This window comes from Ruditapes philippinarum, unplaced genomic scaffold (assembly GCF_026571515.1).
Source record: "Ruditapes philippinarum isolate M1 unplaced genomic scaffold, ASM2657151v2 ctg3934_1_1_1_1, whole genome shotgun sequence".
Lineage (NCBI taxonomy): Eukaryota > Metazoa > Mollusca > Bivalvia > Venerida > Veneridae > Ruditapes > Ruditapes philippinarum.
Window position 1 is genome coordinate 35,011 of NW_026862314.1, and position 26,743 is coordinate 61,753.

Below are 26,743 nucleotides of genomic sequence, written 5' to 3' on the forward strand. Positions count from 1 at the left end.
TCAATTTATTTACAGTTGCACTCATGACCAGTTTGTATAACTTACAAAAACATAAGCAAATCAAATGTGCAAACACATAAAAGAAATAGGTGCTTACACGATGTTCTATAGTTTCTATGTTTACAGTTTACGTCATACAGCAAATTTCTTATAAATTTGCAGTGTGCTTAATACACCATGATAGTTGTTTAAAAAAAAAATAGTAATGACACCTGATACTGATAATTATTGACGTAACTCATTAAGTGTAACTCAGATAGAAATACGTTTAATTTTTCACGCATTATTTATTTTGACTGTTTATTGTCGTACATGCACGATTTTATGCATTGCAAATAATTTGCATCAGTTGAGCAAGGATCGAACTCAGATTATTGTAGCTCCTCAGATCAAACACATGGTGACTATCAGTGGCTATGGCATTTAACTCCTTAAGGTTGATTCCTGAAAAAAGTAATACCAGAATAATACAGAAGAGGATGATGATAATACCGACCCAAAAACAAAACTGGCAATAATTTTCGTTGTTTATCACACACCCGTGCCGATTTTGCGACTCCGTAAATATGGTATTGCACGGTCATGCATATATTTTGACGTGACGTCATTAGCGTTATACAAACATAGTGTAATGACGCGCTAAAAACTATAGATGCGTCAATGACTCTTATTTCACTTAAACCGGTCTTTATTTTGGGTATGCGATAAATAGAATATTAAATTCGTGTAAGTTCAATACTGAATTTATTGCACGAGTTGAATAAAATTATATTATGCGAGCCTCTGAACGTACACTCATTCATTATCCTTTATATTTGATGTGTGTAACACGTGCTTTCTTTAAAAAAATAAATAAAATAACTTATATTACCTGTACCAATTACAATGCTAATCACGTCCTGACTGATCATGTGCAGTTTGTTAGCTTCACGTATCGTGTCTATGTGGTTGTTAGACTGACCATCTGTTAGAACTATGACAACATTCTCTGCTGATGGCCGATCACCCTTCTGTGACGTCAGAATCTGCGTGCGCACAGCCTCGATTGCCTCGCTTGTATGGGTCACGCCCCCATAGTAATGGACTTGGCTTATAGCATTCAAAAGACCGACCTTATTGTAATATTTGTTAAGGTACCAACCAACCTGTGCAATTATTATTATACAATTATTGACTAATGAGCCATTGAATATAATGTGATATTCACCGGCAGATGACATATTGACCGAGGTGATAGCTGAGTCAATAATTGTTTCATTATATGAATAGGCTAAGAAATAAAAAAAATCGCAAAAAGTACAACCTTATATACATGTACAAATTTTGCCTCGTTGAAGCGCGGGAACAAAAACGCACGTGTTAGGCGTGCAACAACTACGTGAACGCTTCGCATACAAAAATAATTCAAGTTTATACTCATCATCGCGGTGTAGCCTTTATGTATAATTGTAAAGTAATGATAATTTAATCGGGAACATGCCATAAAGAACAAAAAACAACAACTATTTTTTTAATTAACACGCGTTATTAACAGTCTACGGTGTATAATCATTGAATATGAGTCTCACTGCGAAAATCCAATTCAGCCAGTGAATATGATACAGCATCTAGTGGATATGATTTTATAAAAAGTTCTGTTGACTACTGTTTGGACCAATGAGATTGCAACTATTTAGATAAATATAATAACACAATTTACTTACTAATGTTAAAAGTGACAATAATTAGTTGGCCATTAAATTGCACAATTTTTAAGTTGATGTCATACAAGCTATACCATAAACACAAAATGCAGTCAATAAAAATTAAACTAAATTTATTTAGTAGTCTCTCTCCCTTGTTGCAAATCTAATTGATTTTAAAAATGATGCTTTCCTTGGTAATGTTACAATTTTATATATACAGAAAATCGTTTAAAGGCACATTATGCCTCAGAAATCAATATGTTTTGAAAATAACTTATGAAATATCAAACATGTGTGTAATAATGTTTGTAGAATTTTGACTTCCATGCAAAATATTAATCAAACAGAGCAAAAGAAACATAAAGAAAATGAATCTATGTTTAAATCATTATTTTCTGAAAATGTAAAAAAAAATCCAAAGATAAGTTTTTTTTTAGAAATAAAAATGATAACATTTTGAGGCATAATGTGCCTTTTATAATATTGTTAATAAGTTGAGTTATGAAAATCATTCAGTAATAAATATTTTTCTGTTTTTTTCCTGGAGAAAACTAAGCTTACCTGTGGATGTGTACTGTATGCAAGGAGTCCGACTTGTGCCTTTGTAGGCCCTACCTCTATCTGGTTCACAATACTTTTGACAAAATCAAGGGCATGTCTAAAATTGTTTGATCCGACACTTCCAGAATCATCCAGAACAAACACAATATCTCTATTACACCCTTGAATATTATATTTAAAAAATACGGTTAATAGGGTTGATAAATCAACGTTTTAAATGTATTAAAACACGATACACATCATGTAGATTCTTGAAAGCGCCCAATTTAACTAAAACATGACCAGTTTAGGATTTTGTCAGGTTATTCTTGACAAATCATATTTCATACAACGCATCTTACTCAAACCCTAAGTACCGCTAAAGGTGGCATTTGATAATAAATACTATCCTGATGATTTTTGTACTGAATTAACATCGATTTCAATTTTGAACAGATAGCAGATGAAACAGTAAATTTTCTTAATAATAAGATGGAAAATATGGCAAAAAATGACAAATAAAGACAAAACTGAAAAGATAAAAACATGCAAACTAAGCGTTAGAAATTCTGAGCCTGCAAAGCAAAAAAACATTCATCGTACCGTGAGGGAAGGGACCTGGTGATGTTGGAGAAACGGTTGTTGTTGTTGTTGTAATTTTCGTAGGATGATTACAGAAATCTGTGTCACAGCAATGGATTGTGACGTCACGTCTGACTCTGTCGTGTTCTTCTACGTCATCATCTGATTCCTCGTCAAATATAACATCACGCTTACCAAAGGCAAAGCCCAGAGTTAGACCGTCACATACCTATAAATAATTATACTTCATTCATTTTAGTACTATAACTTAGGAGAACAGAACAGAACAGGCACTTTATTAGACATTAGTATATCATCTTAATACATAAACATCAATGTTAAACATGTCACATATCTAGAACATATTACAAAAGTTTAATCAAATGCACTTTAACATATATTTACATATATAAATGTATAACAAAGACAGTAAGGTAATACGTATGCTACAGCGCATTGATCAGATCATACAAGTATCATTTATAAATGAATTTCGAATAAAAAATGCCCCTTTCTTGCACATATTTAAAAATATCGTTTATATATACTGTTTTTAAATTTCATGATTTGCTTACTTCTTCAAATATAAGTATTGAAGAAGTAAGCAAATCATGAAATTTAAAAACAGATGGATCGATAAGAACAAATTTATTGTTTTTTTTTTTAAATTATCTTAACAACCAACAGATCTAAAATAATAAATCAAATACAGTGCTTAGTAACCCACTTATAGAATTCCTATTTAATAAAGTAATATTTTTTATATAGGCATAAAAAAACAAAAAAAGGTTTGTTGATGGAATGGATTCTTTTATTTGTACATAGATTTACATAGTTGAGAAGTATATTGATTTACTAGTTGGTGTTGGGATTTACAGTGGCAATTAACCGTATATTGTTATTTATAGTTCACTCCGCCCCTTCCGGTACTTTTCATCTAATCAGAAAACTTTTAATCCGATTAGAATTATATATAAATTAAGTGAAGCGGTTGCACTAAATTTTCATATAATTCTAATTTATGAACTATAACCCATATATAACTGTCGGAAAATAAATATAGCGTTATCAAGACAATATTAATCCACCCACTAAGCTAGTCACATTTTAAGAAGTGAGAACCATCTCCAAATAGTGAAGCTAATTTTCATCAGTATTATTCCCAATCTTATATAGCATAAATATCAATGCTTGTCAAAACATATTATTCAGTGAAGGTTAGACGATTATTTAAATACAATATATAAAAGAAGACCAACCTCTTTCATCTCACACTGTGTGATATATTCATCGTGTCCATCTAATGCTTTAAGGTGTTTTGTCATACATGTCTGAAAAATGTTAAAACGGGGCCTCTCACATATGCAAACTAAACATACGTATTTAACATTGTTCTTGTTACATATGTCCGTATACATTTAAGAAACTTTGTCAATTTTCATAATTGTCATATCTTTTTTTTTTATAACAATCAATAGTAAGCGATGCATTTGTAAGATCTGACGAGGATGTTCCTTGTCACACAAACGCTTATAAGATCTTATTAAACACGGAAATTGGCGAAATCTTACGAGTTCAATCGAAAACTACGAACTACTACATTTAAAAAGCGTTTATGTATTATCGTTTGTTTACCTGGTTAGCAGCACATGATATTGTTGTATTGCAGTCATCAGGGTCAAGAACAGGAGTTCGACACGAGTAACATTCAAGAGCTTAAATATATTTCAATAATAAATCAATACAAGCAGTTGTAAACGTGAACACTACTCCTGTTATACTAAGGTCATCTTTCCAAGTTATTTCACTATGGTTATCAATTTAAACTAAATCCTTTGGATGACGATAAAAAATAAGGACAATTTTGTCTTATGTCATCTTATTTTAGAATTTTCTGGCTTGTTGAAATAAAAAACTTCCAGTTTGAAAATAAACAAGGCAGGATATTTAAAAAGGCGCTGCAGAAAAACACTTATCATCAATTTGAACAGACTGGAAAAGCAGCAACAACGTTTTGGTTAAAAAGTTTAAAATTAAATATTCTTACGACAATTGCCGCAAAATCGTTTGCACGTGCCCTGTGAGAATGTGGGGTCACTACAAAGGTCAGGCTTGGCTGTTTGGAAGAGCACACAAGCTTGTGTGTCCAGATCGGTACAACTACTAACTGGCTGACCAGTAACAATACCGCACACTGAAACTGTAAAATAAGTTATGTACCTTATGCCTTATGACTTTGTACTTGTGAAATTCAATAAGAGCATACCATCAGAATTATGTATTTTTAGTAAAAAAAAAACCCAACGCCTAATCGTATAGATTTTGAGCAACCGCCGGGCAGGGGCAACTCTCCATTTAATACCCCAGTTACACAGAGCCATCGGTGATTGATCGGTAGTTTCTTTAGCCAAATTATGGAGTGAACCGATGACAACGTATTTAACACCGATATCACCTTTTGGTCACCAGTTTTCCACCCATCAACTGCTATTGGGGAAAGATAAGTTCATCGGTAAAAAATTACCGATTGGGATTTTTAAACATGTTTAAAATTCTCCATCGTTGACAATATTTTACAAATAACCGACTGCAATCTATATCATGAGATATATAAGCATTTAATCACAGATATCGCCGATCGGACAAAGATGACCAAATATGAATCACCGGCCATATCTGAGGGAAAGTGTTTAACCACTGATGACCAGCTATCAACCACCAATTAATCAGCGTTACGCCCGATTTAGCTCCGATTTACAAACGATAAAAACCGATTGTATTTCAGCATTTTTATCACCGATCCAAACCCGTTTGAGTTTGCTTTCTGTCACCGATGGCCGTTTACACAGAAAACCAGAAATAAAATCACGCATGACAACCGATCATAGCAGCGAGTAAATTTAAAATTAAATGACCGATTAGGGACCGAACGTCTGTGTAACTGGTCCCTAATTAAAACGACACAATAGGTTTAAACAAATATTTTATATCTTTTAAAAAATAATGGAAAACATAGGTTTTCCTTTTTTTAAACTTTATAGGTATGTTTAGTCACATTTGTATAATAATAAAAATAATAATAATAAAGACTTGATTTAACGAGAGAACTCATTTGAACAAACATATCAATCTTCCATGAGGCCCTCAACAAGGAACAATATAAATTTAACATTTTCAAACTATTAAAATACATAAATGTAAAAACATACAGGAGATTATCAATTTGTATACATCAAAGAAGCATTTCCAATGTTCACTGTAACTTGAAAATTGATATATCAGCTGATATCAAACTTTAATTTTACATCTAAAACTGTGCACATGGTACAAATATCATTGGTGTAGGAAGAATAAGATAATTTCATTAATTTGACTTTAACGGTCAAGGTCTAGATCACATCTTAATAATTCAGTATACTTGCTTGGTAGCACGTCTTGTTTTATCCAAGTTTTTGTTTATATGGGATATTTATATATATGGGATATTATATGATTGAAACAAGCCTAAGTCATTCATTTGACATGTTCTTTAACGTTTCAAGAGTGTTCAAGAGTTCATTTTGACAACTATTGTGAAATGCTAGCGCTCTAACCTGACCCACGCGGGTGAAGTTAGGAAACCACCATTTTATTCTTTATATGGAGAAAGGTTTTGTTCCTTTGACTGTCTATAGTATTCATTTGAGGGCATTTACAGGAATTAAAAACTAAGAAATGAAAATTTTGCCTGTGTCTCCCTTTAATAATGCATTTATTAATTTTCAAGTTACAGTCAATTATAGCAGAAGTTAGAAAAAATAAATAAAAAAAAAAAACAAAAAACAAGCAATTATCATAGTATTGCAAGCAATCCATAAGTCCCCTACCGGTTAGGACCCCAGCAACATTCTGAAGGGCCATTGGCCATTCACTTATGTTTCTATTTTAAGTAAATTTATCGAAAAAGTTCTTTAAAAGTGATCACAGGAAACAGTTTTATGTACAGATAGACGGACTGAAGGACACTCTAAAGTTATTTTTTAACATCCCTGTTATCAAAATATAACATTTTTAAAAGCAAAATTTTTAAAAAGGAGATAACTCTTGAAATAAAGATGCAAGATGTCATACATGATGTGAGTGTAACAAAGAACAATTAGTAATGAAGGTATGAATAATAAATGTTTATTTTGAATTTGAAGTATATGAAAGTTAAAAGACAAATAGGAAAAATTAAAAGTTAAGGAGGAGATTATTCTGGAAATATGGATGCTAGATTTATAAACATTGTCATAACTATTATTAAGATGTGGGAGTTTGAAGAAAATCCTATCATGATTGAAGAAGTTGGAGTAAAAATTACCAATTTCTCAAAGTTCAAGTTCAAAAGGGGCATAATTCTGGAAATGGTCTTGCTAGAGTATTGAACTTTCATACAAAAGTTGAGTGATAACATTTATATGAAGATTGAGGTAGATACATTCAGAAAAAAAGAAGTTATTAACAAAAAAAAAACAAATTTTTTCATGAAAATTTTAAGTTCAAGGGAGGTAATTCTGATGAATTTTGTCCTAGAGTTGAAAACCTTGTCACATATGATGTGGTTGATGACTAGCAACTTATATTTAAAGTTTGAAGAAAAAAAATACCTTAAGAAATAAAGAACTTATAGTGAAAAAACTTAAAAACTAGAATCAGAAATCTGGAAATTCAGTCTATTTGTTGCCATAGCAACCAGAATTTCCAACATAGGAAGATAAGAAAAGGATGTTCATAATTTGCATACTGCAATTTACCCATATGTCAAGTTTCATAAAAATATTTTCAATACTTTTTTCGTTATCACTGGATCCAGGTTATGTGTAAAATTTGCCATGTTTTCAGTATATTTATTGCCATAGCAACCACAATTTTCAGTATAGGAATAAAAAGAAGAAAAAGACGTGCATAATTTCCATAATGCCATCTATCCATATATCAAGTTTCATAAAAAATATTTTCAGTACTTTTTGCGTTCTCGCGGGATCCAGTTTTGTGGACGGACGGACTGACGGACGGACGGACTGGTAGGGGACTAATTAGGTCAAGGTCATAATTGAGCCAAGGCATGAAGGTCTTATCTTATAGAATGCTCAATCATAGACATTTGACATTGAATGTCAAGGCAGTAACCACAAGTGAAATGTGATAATTTTTATTCCAATATTTTGATATAAATGTTCTGTTTATTTCTTACTTTTTCTCTTTTTAGCCTTGTGATAAGAAGGAATGCACCTTTAATATAGTCTACTGGCTGAATTCAAAAGAAAGTAGTCAGTCAGAACACCCGTGAAAATACGAAAAATATGCTTCATTGCGGTGAAAAATATTTTTACAGTGAAAATATACATTTTAATTCATCAGTATTTCAATTATAAGTATATAATAGAAATGTCATATTGAAGAAAAGTTGTAAATATATATTGCTCTGAATTATCGGAGATTACCGAAGAAGCAATGCCGATGGTAAATAAATTTAATATCGGAAACTTAATATATTAGTGCGTTTGGGAAATGAGTTGTTCTGAAAAACTGAAAATAAAAGTAAATGCATGCATGTAAGTAACAAACTGTTTTAATAGTATATTTTTTACAAATAGTTTTATTCTTTTTTTCTTAAGGTAAACAGGCTTAAATGAAGCAATTATAGTCACCTATTGCAAATCCAATTAGGGCAAACATTTCTATATGTTGTAAGTTTTCGCCTATTTCACTTATAAAAATGATAGATATATAAATCATGGACTGATAAGGTAGCTCTATTGACCTTCTTATCTCCTAGACCACGAACCAGTTCTCTATGGTAAACCAAAAAGGGAACATCTAAACCAAGGACGTGACGAGTGTTGAAACGAAAAAGAAACAACGTAATTTCCGTTAATCATATTCCGATTTCTTTAAACAAGATTATTACGACTTTTAAAGGGGGGGGGGGGTGTATACAAGAAAACGGTCAATTAATGTAAACGTTTAATTGAAGATACATGTATATACCTTTTAATTACTGACCTAATATCATCAGGGTTCTTTGATGACAAGTTACATTTTCTTTAAATGAATGAATGAATGAATGAAAGAATTAATGAATGAATGAATGAAAGAATGAATGAATGAATGAATGAATGAATGAATGAATGAATGACCGACCGACCGACCGAATGAACGAACAAACAAAAGAACGAACGAACAAACGAATGAATAAAAGAAAGAATTAATAAAAAAGTAAATAAATATATAAATAAATCATAGTCATCATAATGATAATTATTATTATCATTTTTCCTAATAGTCGTCCAAACAGCATGCTGTTAGCCTTAAGCTGCCCTTGACTTTTGACCAACTGATCCCAATGACCTAACTTGAATAAAGTCAAAACATAACCGGAATAAATGCAAACTGTAATTGCTGGGAACTGGTTTATAATGTATATGAATAAAGTTATTTTTTCAAATCTGTATTTCGTGTTAGATCTACTGGGATGATATTATACGTATAAGACTTGTTTTGGGTAACTCTCACATAAAAGTGATTTTTTTATATTTCAAGTGAATCAAATTGATGGATTTTTATATCAGCAGGTGGATATGTTTATCTACATATATGTATCACTCTACATTTACAGTGAATGCTCATTAGAGAAAATAGCATTTTTCTTGTGAACAATATACTTTGTCATCTTTGTTGAATTTCATTCAATATCTCAAATATAAAATATTACAACTATACGCAAATATACTTACTATAAAAAATCCGAGCACGATCAACAGAACTTTCGTCAGCTCTAAAATTACCAGTACATAATACGTATACAAACGACATTGTTATCGATATACAAGCTAATATTCGCCTATTTGCTGATGACACGAGTCTATATCTAATGGTATGTTCCTACCTCTGCTGCTACCACTCTTAACTCTGATCTCTCTACTATCTCCGACTGGGCCAAAACCTCGTTGGTAAAGTTCAATCCGAAAAAAACAGAATCTCTTATCTTGACTCGCAAAACTGGCAACCAAGTCCATCCGCCCTTAGAGATGAATGGTGAGACTATTCAAGAAGTTACTCATCATGAACATCTTGGTGTATTTTTCTCTTCTGATCTCAGATGGAATATTCATAAAAACTCTATAATTGAGAAAGCCTACAAGCGTATCAATGTAATGCGAAAGTTGAAATTTATCCTTGATCGTCATTCACTGGAAAACATTTATATGTCCTTCATTCGTCCTCTTTTAGAATACGGTGATATTAACTTTGATAACTGTACATCTCAAGAGAAGGAAACAATCGAAAAGGTTCAGTACGAGGCAGCTCGTATTGTAACGGGTGCAACCAAACTTGTCTTAATTTCCAAACTTATGTCCGAGGTAGGGTGGGAATCCCTTGAATCTCTTCGTAACCAACACAAACTTGTTTTTTTTTATAAAATGACCAAAAATCTTGCCCCTCCTTATCTTTCTGAAATGCTTCAAGTTTCCACCAATGAACAATCATATAACTTACGAAATCAAAACTATTACAGGGCTCCTAGGGCTCGTACCACGCTATATTATAATTCCTTCTTGCCATCCACAACTCGAGCCTTTAACAGTCTTCAAAGTGACGTTCGCAACTCTCCAACATTATCGTCATTTAAAAAGAGTTTATCTCCTAACATTCAAAAGCCACCGAAATATTTTTACCATTGCAAAAGAAAACTCCAGATTTTCCACACACGTCTGAGGACCAACTGTAGCTCTTTGGCTGAAGACCTTTTTTCTAAGAATATCATACCTTCGCCTCTTTGCGTCTGTGGACAAAGGGAAACAACTCGTCATTTTTTTCTCGACTGTCCTCCTTATAAAAACATAAGACCTCAGTTGATAAACTGTATAAGCACATACTGTCATGTTTCACTAAAAACGATCCTGTTTGGTAACACGACACTAACAGACTCGGATAATGAGAAAATATTCCTTGCAGTTCATAAATATATTGAAAAATCGAATCGCTTTGACTCTCCAATAATTTTCAACTATCATTAAGAGTTAATCACAGGTCATTTTTTCTGCTGTTTTTTTCTCCTTCTTTTTCTATCTCATTCTTCTTCCAATTTGAACTTATCAAACTATTATCATTATTAGTCTTATTTTGCATTTCTTTAAATAATTGATATATCTTATATTTATTTATTCATTTTCGATGCAAGTTGTAACACATCAGCCTTCTAAGTCAACAAACGACAATTTATTTCGCCTTATTTCGCACATATATTTATTGTACATTGGGAAAAGACTTCAATAAGCATTAGGTTGCTTCCAGTCTAATCCTTTTCTTGTTTTGATTGTAAATATCATGTATGTAAATATGCTTATGTGAGAAAGAATAAAATATGTTTAAACCATTACCAGTACAGTCAAATAAAAGATTAACACAGGTAAAGATAATTATGTAAACTGCAAGTATTACAATAAAAGTTATACAAATTTGATTTTATGAGATATTATCTTCGTTTGACTCTATAGCAGAGTAAGCAAGACCACTTGTTGATATGAAAGTGAATTCAGCTAGTAGGTTCGCTCTCCCGAATGACCTATTGCGACATCTATTACGCTCTATTACAATAATTAGTCAAACGCAAAATGGATGTGCAACATCTGTTTTACCTATGTAGTATTGAGTACTATAAATAGATATGAAGAAATTTCTATTTATCGTGCTGGATTATATACGTACCTTGTGTTTACCTTGAAGACATTGCTCATGAAGGAAAACATATACCAAATGAAAACCGGTAATGCTAAATGACCAAACTGAGATTAAAGTAACTGTTTCCATTTCACATGTTCAATCACCACGTGATAAAAAAATAATTCAGTTTGGGCAAAAATATCCCTTAAAGGTTTTTAAGGACATCTATATCACTTCCTTCTATAAACCTAACGAGAAGGATGAGATACCCCTCAATGCACTTTGGTCATCCATAAAAAGATCCCCCAAAAATAGTATTGTCTGGGTGCTTGGGGACTTCAATATGCCAAGCATATCAAAATGGAACTCATAACATTTTAAACCTTTACACTAAGATATACGCCTCGACTAAATAAACTAAATGAATTCATTGCTTTTGTAATTAATATGTGAGTACCTCTCCTCTATAGGGAAAAGGAAAGTAATACTCAAAGAAATAAACTAAATGACTCAATAACATTTGATAATTACTTACGTTGTTTAGAATTTTCATTGCTCATTCTCGTACATCATGATGAGTTTTACGACGTATTCTTAATTTTAAAAACCGTTTACCAAGATGATTTTGTTGATTGATATGTAAACTAGTAGCCATATTATATTAACATCCATTATTGTTGTGACTGAATCCTTTAACAAATGCCCTGTTGTGTAGTAATCTTCTTTACCAGATTTTAAGAAACATAATATTGTAATGACGGCATAAACTATTTACACGTGGCATGACTTTAGATATTTACTGCGAACGAAAATGCTAGAATTTTAATGTTTGTATTCAGATTGTACAATTAACATGTACTGTTGATGAGAAGTAAACCATTCCAAACTATTTTTGAATCAAAATTTTAGAGTAGACGCATAATAGAGTAGATAAACGTACATGACACTGTTCGAAAATATATAAAACTTATATAGTGAGTTAAACAACTTGGTATTGATAATGATGGTGGCTAGATGTTATAACTAGTGTAACTGATATTACATATTAGCGTTAGTTATGTTTAAATCAAACAGTTCACGAGAATGATATTGTCGACATTATACTGTTTGTTTACGACATGGCCATTGTCAACTAAAATTATTTAGATATTCAAAAATTATTTAAATAATTAAAATAATATTGAAATCATAATTTTCCATATGAAGATAATGTTCATCATAAGTATTTTTGAATATTTATGTAGTTAATGTTGATGGTGATATTGATGGTGATGAATGTGATAAAAAGGAGTTTACGAAGAGGTGATGATGGTAATAAAGCTAATGCTAACCATGCTTCTGTTTAACATGGTGATGTGTATTTATACTTGGAATACGTTTTTCTTTCATCAGATCAGTGTTACAGTATATCATGTACTTTTTACAATATTTTCAAAACTATTACAAATGAATTGACAGCTTAATATAATAATCGCTAATTATACTAATCATGATATCTACAGACTATTGTGTGGTCTTACAAATGCTAGTAGTAATATTTTGTACATTTGAGATACAGCAGCTTCTTAAAATTCTTCTTAAAAACGAACATTTTCAGTCTTTGTAAGAGCTACCATTAAAGAATAACTTAAAAACATAATATTGTAACAAAGGACTTTGAGTGATAAATAATTGATATTCCAAGGCTTAGATCCGGCATAAGTTATCGCTGCAAGAAAGGAATGTTAATTTTGTTTGTCATGTATTGCATGCTAGTCAGAAATTGAAACTGCTACTTGTAAATGTTTTCTAAATATTTGGAATGCTGTCTTACCATGGCTTTGCTTATCATGTTTAGTCTTGTTTTCGAGCTGTAGAACAACAGTCTGAAGCTATCGTTTTCAGAGGACAGAATTCTCGAATTTATCATGAAAGCAACTTAACGAACGAAACTTTACTATCCAATAACTTGGTAATTTTGTAAAACTATAATATTTTGTTTTGCTTTCCTACATATAAATGATATATTTAAAGGTTAATGCGCTCATAAAAATGTAAACTAATTTAAGATAAAAATCTGCGTAAAATATAAAAAAGACTGCCTCACTCACAAATTCCTCGAAACAGGTAAATTCAGATGGATTGTAACGAAATTTTATACTATTGTGAGTTATAAATCGTTCAAGCGAATAAAATTGTAAATTGATGGAATTATGACAAAATTTGACTTATTTTGAGTTTCATCTGGCCACTCACTTTGGTTGCGTAAAATTTTGTTAAAGGATTAAATCTTGTCCATATAAAGATAAATAATAAATAGCATAACAAACTCAGACTACATGCGGCTGGTGTGTGCCTATTTAGGAGAGAAAGGTTAACTACTTTAAATTTGGACCGTTTCAGGTATAAATCCTTTGTTTTCCATATGAAACAAAACATCACTGACAAAACTAAGAAAATGAGTAAATATCCAAAAGTTCTATCGTTCGCGTGTATGTGAACTTTTCATGGACATTTTGAAAGCTATTGTTTATTGTATATCTTTATTTCATAGTGCTCGGTTACGCCGCATATAGTACTCAACAAACATATAACCCTTAAGAAAGCACTATTTGCCGACATCTTACTACAACTACAACGAATATAGTTCCAATCAGAGGGGCGCTGTATAATTCCAAATGCCCTATCGACACCACAATGATCCTCATCATCATCAAAATCATTTTTAGCTCGACTATACGAAGTATATGGAGAGCTGTCCTACTCGCCCCGGCGTCGGCGTCGGCGTCGGCGTCCGCGTCCGCGTCCAGATTTTAGATTAAAGTTTTGGTGCAGTAAAATATTTTTCACTATAACTTTGTCATTTCTTAAGGTATCAACTTCAAACTTCAAATATATGTTCCTTATCATCATCCCCATGTTATGTGACAAGGTTCATAACTCTAGCACCAATATTTTCAGATTTATCTCCCCTTGAACTTAGAATTTTCCTCAAAAAATACTATTTCTTACTGTTTCTTCTTTATTTCTTAAGGGATCAACCTCATACTTCAAATATATTTACGTTATCATCATCCCCATCTTATGTGACAAGGTTCATAACTCTAGCACCAATATTTTCAGATTTATCTCCCCTTGAACTTAGAATTTTCCTCAAAAAATACTATTTCTTACTGTTTCTTCTTTATTTCTTAAGGGATCAACCTCATACTTCAAATATATTTACGTTATCATCATCCTCATATTATGTGACAAGGTTCATAACTCTAGCACCAATATTTTCAGATTTATCTCCCCTTGAACTTAGAATTTTCCTCAAAAAATACTATTTCTTACTGTTTCTACTTTATTTCTTAAGGGATCAACCTCATACTTCAAATATATTTACGTTATCATCATCCCCATCTTATGTGACAAGGTTCATAACTCTAGCACCAATATTTTCAGATTTATCTCCCTTTGAACTTAGAATTTTCCATAAAAAATATTATTTTTGACTGTAACTTATTTATTTCTAAAGCGATCAACTTCATACTTCAAATGTATTTACGTTATCATAATCCACATCTTATGTGACAAGGTTCATAACTCTAGCACCAATATTGCAAGAATTATCTCCCCATAAACTTAGATTTATTTACTAGAAAAATGTTATTTTTTATTTTAACTTTTTTATTTTTAAAGGTATCTACCTCAAACTTCAAACACTTATTCCTTATCATCAATTACATTTTATGTGACAATGTTCATAACTCTTGAAGCAATATTTACAGATTTATCTCTCTTTGAACTTAGGTTTTCTTAAAGAAATATAATAACTTCTTTATTTTTTAAGGTATCTACTTCAAACTTCAAATATATATTTCTTATCATTACACAAATGTTGTGTGGTAAGGTCCATAACTCTAGCATGACTATTTCTAAAATTATTCCCCTTGATCTTGGAATTTATGTTAACAAATGTTATTTTTTTACTATAACTTAATACATAATTATACATAATTGATTTTTCTGTCATAGTTTTGTCCTCCTTACTGCGTCCAGTATTTTATTAGTCGAGCTTCGCTGTCTTCTGTGACAGCTCTTGTTGATATGGTAATCAACAACATTAGCTTATCATAATCAGTGAGTCACTATCAACTATCAACATAATTATCATCATTATCAATAGTACATAGATCTAATCGTTGTCTAAAAGTCATTGACTTGAGTTACTCAGACCCTTCTGAACGGCAAAATATTTTTACATCCAAAGTTATATAATGGGATACTATTTGTTCTTGGTGGTAATATCGCTTCTACGGCATAGAATGGAGATACTGTCTGTTTAAGTAACACTAGTGAAGGCTCTGCATAACAGTTTACTGTTTGCAATTGCAACATTGACTTTGCAATGAAATAACGATCAATTTTCATCATTAAACAAGCATTGTTAAAACTTCTTCATGGAAATGATTTTCGCAAGTATAGGCAGACTTAATACCTCGGCCAAAGGTTTTAAAGAGACTCCTTTAGACTTACAAAACACATTCAATGTGATGATAATTCGGCACATCATTCTACTCGAGATGACAAATTGCTGCAGTGATGACAGAGATATTATACTTAGTGATTATTACAAGTAGGTTATAAATTTGATCGAAACACTTCAGATAACAAGATTAAAACAATCACATTGCTGCTATGAACTTTTGATTACTTATTGTAGACACTAAGACGTAATTTTTCGACTTACAAGAAAAATGAACGTTTAGAATTTTCCTAAAAAATGATTTCTTTTGAGAGAATTCATGTTCTAATTCAATAAAAAGACAAAAAATTAATTTTTCACTGAAAAGTATTTAAAAGTAATTGACGTAAAGATATGTTACATTGAAGAACGTCATTTCAGCGAGATAAGAGATAACATGATGTTGAATATAACAACACATAAATAACAACACAATTACACAAGACCACGCCTCTACGTGGGAAACATGACAAGTAATTTGTCCCTGGCATATTGTATGACAATTGTGCGCAAACTGGTCGTAGTTTTCACAGAAACAAAAGAAAATGTGACAAAAGCGGCAAGGCAAAGTAATAATCATTGTCATTAGACCAAACTTATAATAAATATGGTGTACCGGTATTCTTTATCAGCTTCGATTTCCTATATATATATCCTTTTTGAAAAACGAAATAAGTGTATCAACCTAAGGTCGCAATCACGTTACATTTTTAATGATTAGAATAGCGTTTCAGGCGCGTGTCGTCATTTTTGACAAAATAATGAGCTTATATATCAGTAAAAAAGTTTAATACTGTTCGAATCAGGACATATACCATGTATACTGTACGTTTATCTACTCTAAAATTTGCGTTAAACTTTTTATGATTGCTAAGCACGTTGTTTAGTAAACTATGTATTACTTGTACATTTTCTCTGTACAATCTGAATACAAAGATTTAAGTTCAAACATTAAATTATTTATATGCTTACATAAAGATTGTGCAAAATATTTTGTGTTTCAATGCTCTCGGTCGCTGCAAATATCAAGAGTCTTGGCACGTGTAAATATTTTATGAAGTCATTACAATATTACATTTCTTAGAATGTATTGCAAGATTGCTACAACTGTTCATTTGTACTGCCGAACGACAACAAGAACCATGGATGTTTATATTATTTGGCTTCTTGTTCACATGTCAATCAACAATATCATCTTGGCAAACGGTTTTAAGATTAAGACGACGATGTTTCGAATACGTCGTAGTAAACAACATGATGTACGTAAATGTGCAATGGAAATTCTAAACAACGTAAGTAATTCAACGAATATTATTTAATCACTTATTTTATTTTTATAATGATAACTTTCTCTTTCCCTATGGAGAACCTGTGTAAGCATAATAGAATTATTATCTTGAATTTTTTAAATCTTGTCTTAAAAATCCCAATTTTATCTGAATGAGAAGCGGCCAGTTGACTTTACTTAGTATACCTGTAGCTCAGTAGTGTTTAAAACAAAAACGATAAATTAATTTAGTCGCAGCATATACGTGCTGGTAAAAATTCTAAATTTATCAATATTCAATTCAAATCAAATTGTATTGTGCATACTTAACATAATTGTATAAGTCACCTGAAATGTGATATACACCAAACAAAACAAATATTAATGTTTATTTAAAATTCTTGAATTGTTTGTTTCTAAAACACTTTATCTACAAATTTACAATTGTAGTATTCTACTTTTATTTCCCTACGCCATGATGTTATATAACTTATTTAAAGTTGAAAAAGATACATGCATTATAAAAAGATTTTCTTAGTTTTGAAAATAACGGACACTATAATAAAAAGTGTTATTCTGATTAGACATTTTAATACGAGCATAATTTACTTAAAGAACTACCTTAAGTATGTTCTTGTAAATATTAGACCGTGCGAAAATAATACAAATGCTGTATTAAAAGTGTAAATAAATGACACTGTTAGCACAAATGACATTGTTAATCTCAACACTGGACCATCCGAGGTATGTTCCTTCCAAATATGAAAAATATCGGTCTATAAATAAAAGCTGTATAAGCAAAAGTAAAAAAATATAAATCTTTTTTTGGCACCCCTGATCTCGATCAACTGACCCTTTATTTAATCCAAAGGAAGAAAAACATGCATGATACATTCCTACCAAATATGAAGACATCAATCAATAAATAAAGGCTGAATGAAACAGGTGACCTTAATCCAATTGACCCCTTACTCAATCCAAAGGGTAATGATCGTGCAATTTATCATCCTTTCAAATATAAAAAATCTTTTCGCAAAAAATAAACTTAAGGCTGTATAAATAAAAATTGGAGATTTTTTTTCTTACACAGTTATCTTGACCAACTGATCGTTAACTCAATCAAAACTGACCCCGAACTCTTCTTGCCAAATATAAAAGACATCTATGAATACATAAAGGCTGCATTGCAAACGTAAAAAAATATTTTTAGCACAAGTGACCATGACCAACTGTCCCCTAACTCCACCGAAAGGAAGAAGATTTTATGTTCTAACAAACATATTTATAAGGCATCAGTAAATAGATTATGGTAACACCTGTAAAAGTGTAAAAATCTATTTTCAACATTGGTGACATTGATCTTGACCAAAATGACCCATAACTGAACATAAATGAAGAGGACCTCCCTAGTAATATCCATATTAAATTAAAAATAATGCTATATGAGTAAAAGTGTCTAAATATTTTTTTTTCAAATACAATATGCTTAACCCCAGTGAACCCTTACTCCACAAAATCAAGAGGACCATTGAAGCTATTTTTTACCACACACGAAAGAAATCATTAAATAAACGACGTTATTAGGAGAACTTGAAGATTAAGATATTAAGTCAAACTTGATAGACTAATCATATAAAACCCGATTTTTAAAGTAATAAAAAAGGAAAATAACTGGGGAAAATGAATAGCACAGTTTTATACTTATCAATATCATGTATTTTGAATTCATAAGTAAGTGTGGACTTGACTTTACGAAGCCGTTAGTATAGATAGAACTTAAAAAATATCCAACTTGCCGGTCCTTCGGGATCTTTGATACCAGCACTATTAAGTTTTGAGAATTGAGTACCGCTCGAGCCGCTGCAAGATGGCGTGAGGGATGTTGCACTATTAATTATCCCTCATGTACAGACTCAATTAAACCGAGTCTGCAATTATCATGTAATTTTGTTGTAATTAATGCTACCGAGGGATCAATTTGTTTCCAGACTTGTTTTAAGTAAACCATATTCATTTAGAAAGTGCTAAAAAGGGTAATAACTTTAAAACAATCGAATCCATGGTTATGTAACTTGCCCATATAATGTACCATGTATTGTTAAATGTGTAAATAATGAATCAATTGGAACAGGTACATGTTAAGATAAAACCCAACTTGACGTTGAAGGTTATCCTCGTACGGCCGAACGGACGGTTTAATTACTATATGCCCGAGACACACATAATGCATTTTATCATTATTTTGAAAGACTTTATATAAAAGATATCAAGTACCTCTAAGTTAGTGATAAAACAAAAAAATACCTAGGCTTTAATTTATGCATATGCACAGGATGATACACAATTGAGTTTGAATTCATTCTTTTCCATTGTGGTCAAGGATAAAACTGACTTGTCCTACCAAGGCACAATAACTTTGTTTTACAAATTTATTAATCCAGGAGTAAGAGTAAGAATAAAACTTATGTATTCATTTTTAATACGATATAACATCATAGAAAGGGCCTACTTCACTCTAGTTAAAAAATGTCGATTTTTTTACAGAAATCTTGACCTATTGCAGATTGGTCGTTTTTTTCATTTTCTATATATCCTGTGGTACTTTATTCCCAGGAAGCAACTATTGTAGATAATGACATTTTACCAAACGCCTTTTAAAAAAATTGTAAAATTCTTACAATAATCAATTGAAACAATTAAATAGGGAGACTCGTAAAAGAAAATAGAAAAGCATAATCATTCCTAGCCCGATTTGAGTGAAAAGCGTTTAAAGGGTTTTCAAATAAAATGACGTTTGTGGAATAACGGGGAGAGCTAATGATCTGAAAATGTGCACAAGTTAGCGGTCTAGACATAGATAAAATGGTACACAAATATTTGAAAAAATTTTAAGTCCCGTCAAGTCAAAACGCCTCAGTGGAGTCTCTTTAAGACTTTTTCCTACATTCGTTACAAAAATATTAGTTGATTTTTTTGTTTTGGTTTTTACTTTTACGCTTTATTGGTTTTTACTTTTACGCGTGCAATATCTTTTTCGCCAAGTCATGAATTTATATCTAAACTGTATGAATATCCTTTATTATTTTATGCTTTTCAGTTGATTACTGATTTATCCTCGAAAATTATATTTGATAATTTCACAGTGATCATAAACAAAATATAATTTCACACTTTTCAATGACGAAACTATTTTTTCAAGATTTCCCCATGTGGTACCTCAATTTTATTTTTGCTGACAATTCTGTCAATGTCAGGCTGTTTAAAGAAAAAGCAAAGCTCAAAATGATAAATAACTTAATTTTCAATAGTAATATAAAAGAAAACTTACTTCTATTCATTTAAATTCCAGTCATCAAATTTCGTCTCTAAATTTTTTGTTTCATTTTTAAAGTCAGAAAAATACATTCCTTCCACATGCAAAACTGCTCTTGATGACATTTGGGCATATTAAAGTATCATACGAGCAATAATTGCCGTATGCTTTATGAAAAATTGAAAAGCAATGACAGCCATCAGCACGAATAATAAGTAAACAACCCAGCGTTCCTGAGCCAGCTTCCAAATTTTCCATTTTCCTAGCTGCTTTTTGAATGTTTACACATCTGTCAATACTTATGTTTTGTCTGTTAGAATCCTCAAATAAGTTTTCTTTCTTTTAAAAATGTGTATGATTAACAAATTCAAATGATATCCCTCTGAATCAAACACAATTATTTGCCTCCCGTGAAATACACAACTTTACACAACTTTAAAAATGGCTGTCGCTTACATTTAACAAAGCCAGGTCTAATATAAATTCGAAGTAAGTAACAGAAATATGGATGGATGGTTGAACTTTTTCTCCTACACGAATTATTTGTTTTTATTATTAAAACAAGCGATCATTCATATATTTTTAATAAAATGAATAATATCACCGTCATTTAACGTTGATTGTCGAACATGTTTTTTTAGCTCAAGACATATTGCATTTAATTAGAAATTCCAACTAAATGGGGCTCTCAATGGTGAAAACAAATTTTAACATTAACGTTAATATTATTGAAATTTCATTTTAACTTGTTTTCAAGCATAAAATAAAAAGAAAATGTGTTTGTTTGTTGTGTAAGATGTAATTTTATTTCATCTCGTGAACTTTAAAAACAGTATTCTCACTCGTGAGAGTAAGTCTAATTAAAGAATAATTAGTCTAAAGTTGGACTAAGTCAAAAGACATTCAATTGAAACATATAATCAAATCATCTTTCCAATTTTAACAAATAATTGATGGGGCTTTGAAAATAATCATATAATAGAAAGGGCACATACAAATTTTCTAAAACAAATGACTAAAATTAGAATGATTAGGTATTAGGCCAAAATGTTAAGAAGTAAAATGACACGTTTTCCTCGTACTTAATTTATTCAATTCATAGACATTCATAGTAAACAACTACATAGGTTAACTTTGTTAAGGTATATATTGTTTTATAGTGTTCTGTTGTTGTTTACATGGGCACATTTCATTGCCGCCCTATCTTTATCACCTGTTAATGCATTGTTTGAAACCTTATTTTCTGTTATGTTACTCTGTATATGAATGTGCCTGACATTAATCAAAGTTCATGTTATAGTTGTTGATAGCATAAAGTGCGCTCTTTGCAATATACTTTACCAGGAAAAAAAAAAAAAAAATTTACACGTTAATAAGAGATTTTATTAACTATACAGGAAACCAGTGTTGCTGGTCTGATCTCTGATCTTACTGGAAAATGCGAGAAACTCAAGAGGTCACCGGATGAGCAGCAAACTTTGGAACCAGGCTACGGATACGTGGAAAAAATGAACTTCAAAGAAATATTTCAACCACCGGTATGTTTCATGCGTGTCTTCATTCAACACTGATCAAATGTTTATTTATATTTCTTGTTAAGCCGTAGACACAAAAGAATTAATAGGATAGTCATACTGGTATAATATTTCTTGTTATTGTATATACCTATTATTGTTGTAACGATGTACGAATATGTGATTTTATCTGATCATACATTAATTACAATTCAAAGAGGAAAACATCTCGCACGTTCACGTTCTATGTAGGGTCAAAACAAATTAGATGTTATAACTGTAATAATCAGTTCAGTTAAAGTTAAATAATTTTTGACCTTCCTAAGCTTTGAACTACTTTTTGGAAACTTCTAAGGGATGCAATGATACTGAAGCAATCTAGACAATTTTGATATTTATCTCTAAAATACTTGACTGATCAAAAATAGTAGAATATAACGACCGTTTTGTAACCTATATCACATTTACGTAAATAGTTTAGGTCAAGAAGGTCTGGATTATATAAATTTATTGTTGGTGGATATATTCAATGATTCATTTAATTAACCGACAATAAGTTACTCACATCTGTATTGTGACTGCCGTTTTCTATCTATATATTTTCACCTCGTTTTGTTTTGACATTCACTTTTTTATCTATATATTTTCCCCTTGTTTTGTTTTGACATTCACTTTTCTATCTATATATTTTCCCCTCGTTTTGTTTTGACATTCACTTTTCTATCTATATATTTTCCCCTCGTTTTGTTTTGACATTCACTTTTCTATCTATATATTTTCCCCTCGTTTTGTTTTGACATTCACTTTTCTATCTATATATTTTCCCCTCGTTTTGTTTTGACATTCACTTTTCTATCTATATATTTTCCCCTCGTTTTGTTTTGACATTCACTTTTCTATCTATATATTTTCCCCTTGTTTTGTTTTGACATTCACTTTTCTATCTATATATTTTCCCCTCGTTTTGTTTTGACATTCACTTTTCTATCTATATATTTTCCCCTCGTTTTGTTTTGACATTCACTTTTCTATCTTTATATTTTCCCCTCGTTTTGTTTTGACATTCACTTTTCTATCTATATTTTCCCCTCGTTTTGTTTTGACATTCACTTTTATCTCATGATATTATTCTACGTTCTCTTAATAAGCTTTGAAACATGTGTTTCATCTTTTCATCACACATTGCCTTAGAACAGTTAGAAGTCAGATTGTTAATACTGTTTAATTTACTTTCGGTTTTCATTCTCATCTTATCATGCTTTTAAATATTTCATTTGTAGTTTTAACTTCAATTAACAACTTGTTATCCACTAATTTTAGCTCCTTAAATTATAGCATCTGCAGTTTAAAAATCCAAAAGCTAATGTCGAGAAATATTGTGTCGAGTTTCCCACATAAATCTAGATCGAATAATATAACACTGTAGTTGAGAATTTTTAAAGACCTTTTGCGCGCATTTTGACCCTAAAAAACAACTTTACTTGCAGACGTTATTTATAATATCGCAAATTCTAAAAATGTTTTTGTAAAAGGATTGCATAAACTCAGTTTCGGAACATGCATTTCCTGAACTTATCAAGTTTTTTTTTCTTCAAAAATTACTGCCCGATTTAATGACAAAATGTATTTATACTGTAGATCCATAATGTGGTATGAATTAACTTCTCGCTGTCTACTCGAAAAATGTTTATTTTATATTTAACAAAATGGAGACTTTATGTATGTTACTCACAATTTGAAATGGGTCATTTTTTATTTGTTCCTTCAAACAAGATGGTCAGGAAAGTTAAGACAAGAACAAATGTTGAACTCAAAAACCAAGTAGATGTTGATGAAAGTAACAGAAATAGTCCTGTTGCAGTCCTTCACTTATGGTGCTCATATTTTTTTAACAGAACAGATAATGTATTTTCAAGGGTTACAAAAAATAACAGATCTGTGAAAATATCTATACCGGTATCTTATTAAGTAAGAAAAAAAATCAAAATATTTTGATTTAGTTCTATGAAATGCCTAGTATTTTGAAGTAAACATTTGTTATTAGCATTTTAGAGGTCTAAATGATTTTAGAAAAATGCTTGAAAAAATAACATTGTCTTAATCAAAGGTGAACGTTTTCTTTAAGAGAGAGCACCATACTTATAAAATTTTTGAAAGACAGTTAACAATTCAGATTAGTCCTCAGTTTTGTATAAAACAGTCTGTATGATTTGCGTGTCTTTACTAGTATGATGAACGAGGCGAACATATGCGCATCAAGATAGCGACACATTGGAAAGTATGAAATAAACTTTATACACAATCTTATATGCAAAGTAAACTTTGAAAAACATCAGAAGTTATACTTAGAATAGTATTGTCAAAAAGAACTTAGTCTGAAATTCAAAATGGTTATTTTTTTAGTTAACATAAACAAAGGTGAAATAAAATTAGACTTATATCTACTTTTACCTTTTTTGAATAATCGATTTATTGATTAATGCTTCCGAGGGATCAATTTGTTTCCAGATTTTTATACTTCACAACAGCAGGTGTCAAAAGCTGTGTGGCAGCTGTATGAAGTTGCCACCGTACTTCGCTTCAGTGTTGTTGTTTTTTCTGGTCCTTCGGGATCATTTATGCCAGTACTATTGATTATTCAGAATTGAGTACCGTTCAGGCTGGTGCTTGGGCGTGAGGGATGTTGAACTTGCTCATTATCCCTCATGTACAGACTCAATCAAACCGAGTCTGCACACATGACCACCACGATATTTTTCAAAAAAAAATGATAAATTAAATATTTGTTTAGTCAAAATATTTTTAAAACATCAAATTTCCAAAAAAAAAAAAAAACAACAAAAGAAAGTTTTTGTTCTTTTAATTCCATCAATATAAGACAAGATAAAGGATCTATAACCCGGCTTGATTTGAAGTCCCAGATTTTTGTTAATTGTCTACCAATTTTCACCAAATAAAGTACACTCTACTCAGATTTCTCTTTCGAAAAGTGTACAATATTAGACCAGTCTGTAAGACATAAGATCGAATATTAAAGCGAAAATGCACGTTTTGTCTATGTCGGACTTCGCTTGACCGAGTCGTAAGAAGACATTTTTGAACATAAATCGATCTTTTTCTTAATAACAAACTTATGTCAGTGCATGCTTATAGTTGAATCAGAACAGGCAGCTATCGCTTGCCGGTCCAAATTTAATCCAAAACGTCTATAGGTAGGCACTTTCAGTAGTTATTTCCAATAACTTCTTAAATTTCTCGACATTACATGCATGCAATTGAAACTTCAAACTTGAAACTTTTTATTTAATTAAACGCCTGTTTCTATTTAACAATATTCAACGGCGTTGTACAGTACATATAAACAACAAGAATAAAACTGTGAATGCATAAGAATATGTGGATCAAATGAAATAAAAGCTTTTACATACAATTCCAATTAACATATTTCTAAAAAATTGCAGAGACCATAAAATGATAAAACTGATAGATATACATGTAGCATGAGATAAGATTATTTACATACATGTAACTTGATTACAAATAGATTAAAAAGAATAAAACATTCATTTTATTGCACATTCATCACACTGTCAGTCATCAGTTATATGTTACTCATGTTTTTCTCATTTCTGATTTTAAAATAGTGATTCAAACTTTCTAAAAAAAATGTGTTTTAAGATTTCTCTTAAATACATCAATATTCTTAGATTGTTTCAACTCTAATGGCAGCGGATTCCACAATTTTGGACCAATAGTTCCGAAACTTCTGTCACTAAATGTTTTTCTTTTATTGAATGGAATAACGTAGCATTTCTCAGAGGTTTTAGCTGAACGTAGTCGGGTATTTGGTACTTGTTTAGTTAGGAGTTCAGACAGGTAGTTTGGAATGCAATTCTAACCCGGATATGTCTAAGGCGTATCCCGTTTCGCATAGTAAAGTTTGAACAAAGCTGGGTAACAGCGGGAAACGGTGTTTCTAATTTAGAAACATGGCATACGTATTATCAGGATTCGTGAGTACAGTGTACAATGCAATTGAATATTTGATTGTTGAAAGGATTATTAAAGATATACCAAGCTCAAAATTGATATAATTGCTACATTGTCTCTTTGTAAATATTAAATAAACATGTTTGGACTTCTCACAAAGTTGATATGTCATGTTTAAAACTCTATACACTATAGGACGTCACAATACGAATATATATAAGATGAGCATAGTATATGTTTAAACAATAAGTATGAAACTATAAAAAATAATGTCAGAATAATCTTTTACATGAACATTGTTTTATTCTAGTAAATGCAGTTTGCACTTAAATAATTTTAAAAAGGAGACTTGCAGCTGACATTTATCTAGCTGTACCAAATTACTATTGATAAGAAGCTTCAAAGTCCTCATCGTATTTACATAATCAAAGTGGTAGTTATGCTGTTCCTGTAAGTTGATAATATGTCATATTATATTCGCTTAAAACAGTGATATGAACGTTCCGGACAGTACAAAACACGTTCGCTAGCTAAGTCAAGTGTAAAGAAATTATCTTTTATGCCCTACAGAGTTTACGCGTGCGCAAGAAATAAAGAAAATATTTTGATTCTGCAAAGCAACGGAATATGTTGTAAAAAAGAATATTCTATAGAATTTCAACAGACTTTTTCTGA

General features: G+C 31.1%; 2 protein-coding genes across 2 annotated transcripts; one reads left to right on the top strand and one right to left on the bottom strand.

Annotated features, from left to right (window-relative positions):
- Window positions 1-267: 267 nt before the first annotated feature.
- LOC132718632 (collagen alpha-1(XII) chain-like) lies at window positions 268-8,615 on the bottom strand. The gene is made up of 8 exons (XM_060702353.1): window positions 8,480-8,615; window positions 4,855-5,007; window positions 4,443-4,522; window positions 4,067-4,138; window positions 2,829-3,036; window positions 2,247-2,407; window positions 872-1,145; window positions 268-444 (listed from the first exon to the last, which is right to left on the bottom strand). The coding sequence occupies exons 1-8, from the start codon at window positions 8,565-8,567 to the stop codon at window positions 323-325; spliced, it is 1,158 nt and encodes a 385-aa protein (XP_060558336.1). The 5' UTR covers window positions 8,568-8,615; the 3' UTR covers window positions 268-322.
- Window positions 8,616-16,903: 8,288 nt separating this feature from the next.
- On the top strand, window positions 16,904-22,206 carry LOC132718633 (uncharacterized). The gene is made up of 2 exons (XM_060702354.1): window positions 16,904-17,276; window positions 21,962-22,206. Exons 1-2 carry the CDS (start codon window positions 17,070-17,072, stop codon window positions 22,133-22,135), a joined length of 381 nt encoding a protein of 126 aa, XP_060558337.1. The 5' UTR covers window positions 16,904-17,069; the 3' UTR covers window positions 22,136-22,206.
- Window positions 22,207-26,743: the final 4,537 nt, after the last annotated feature.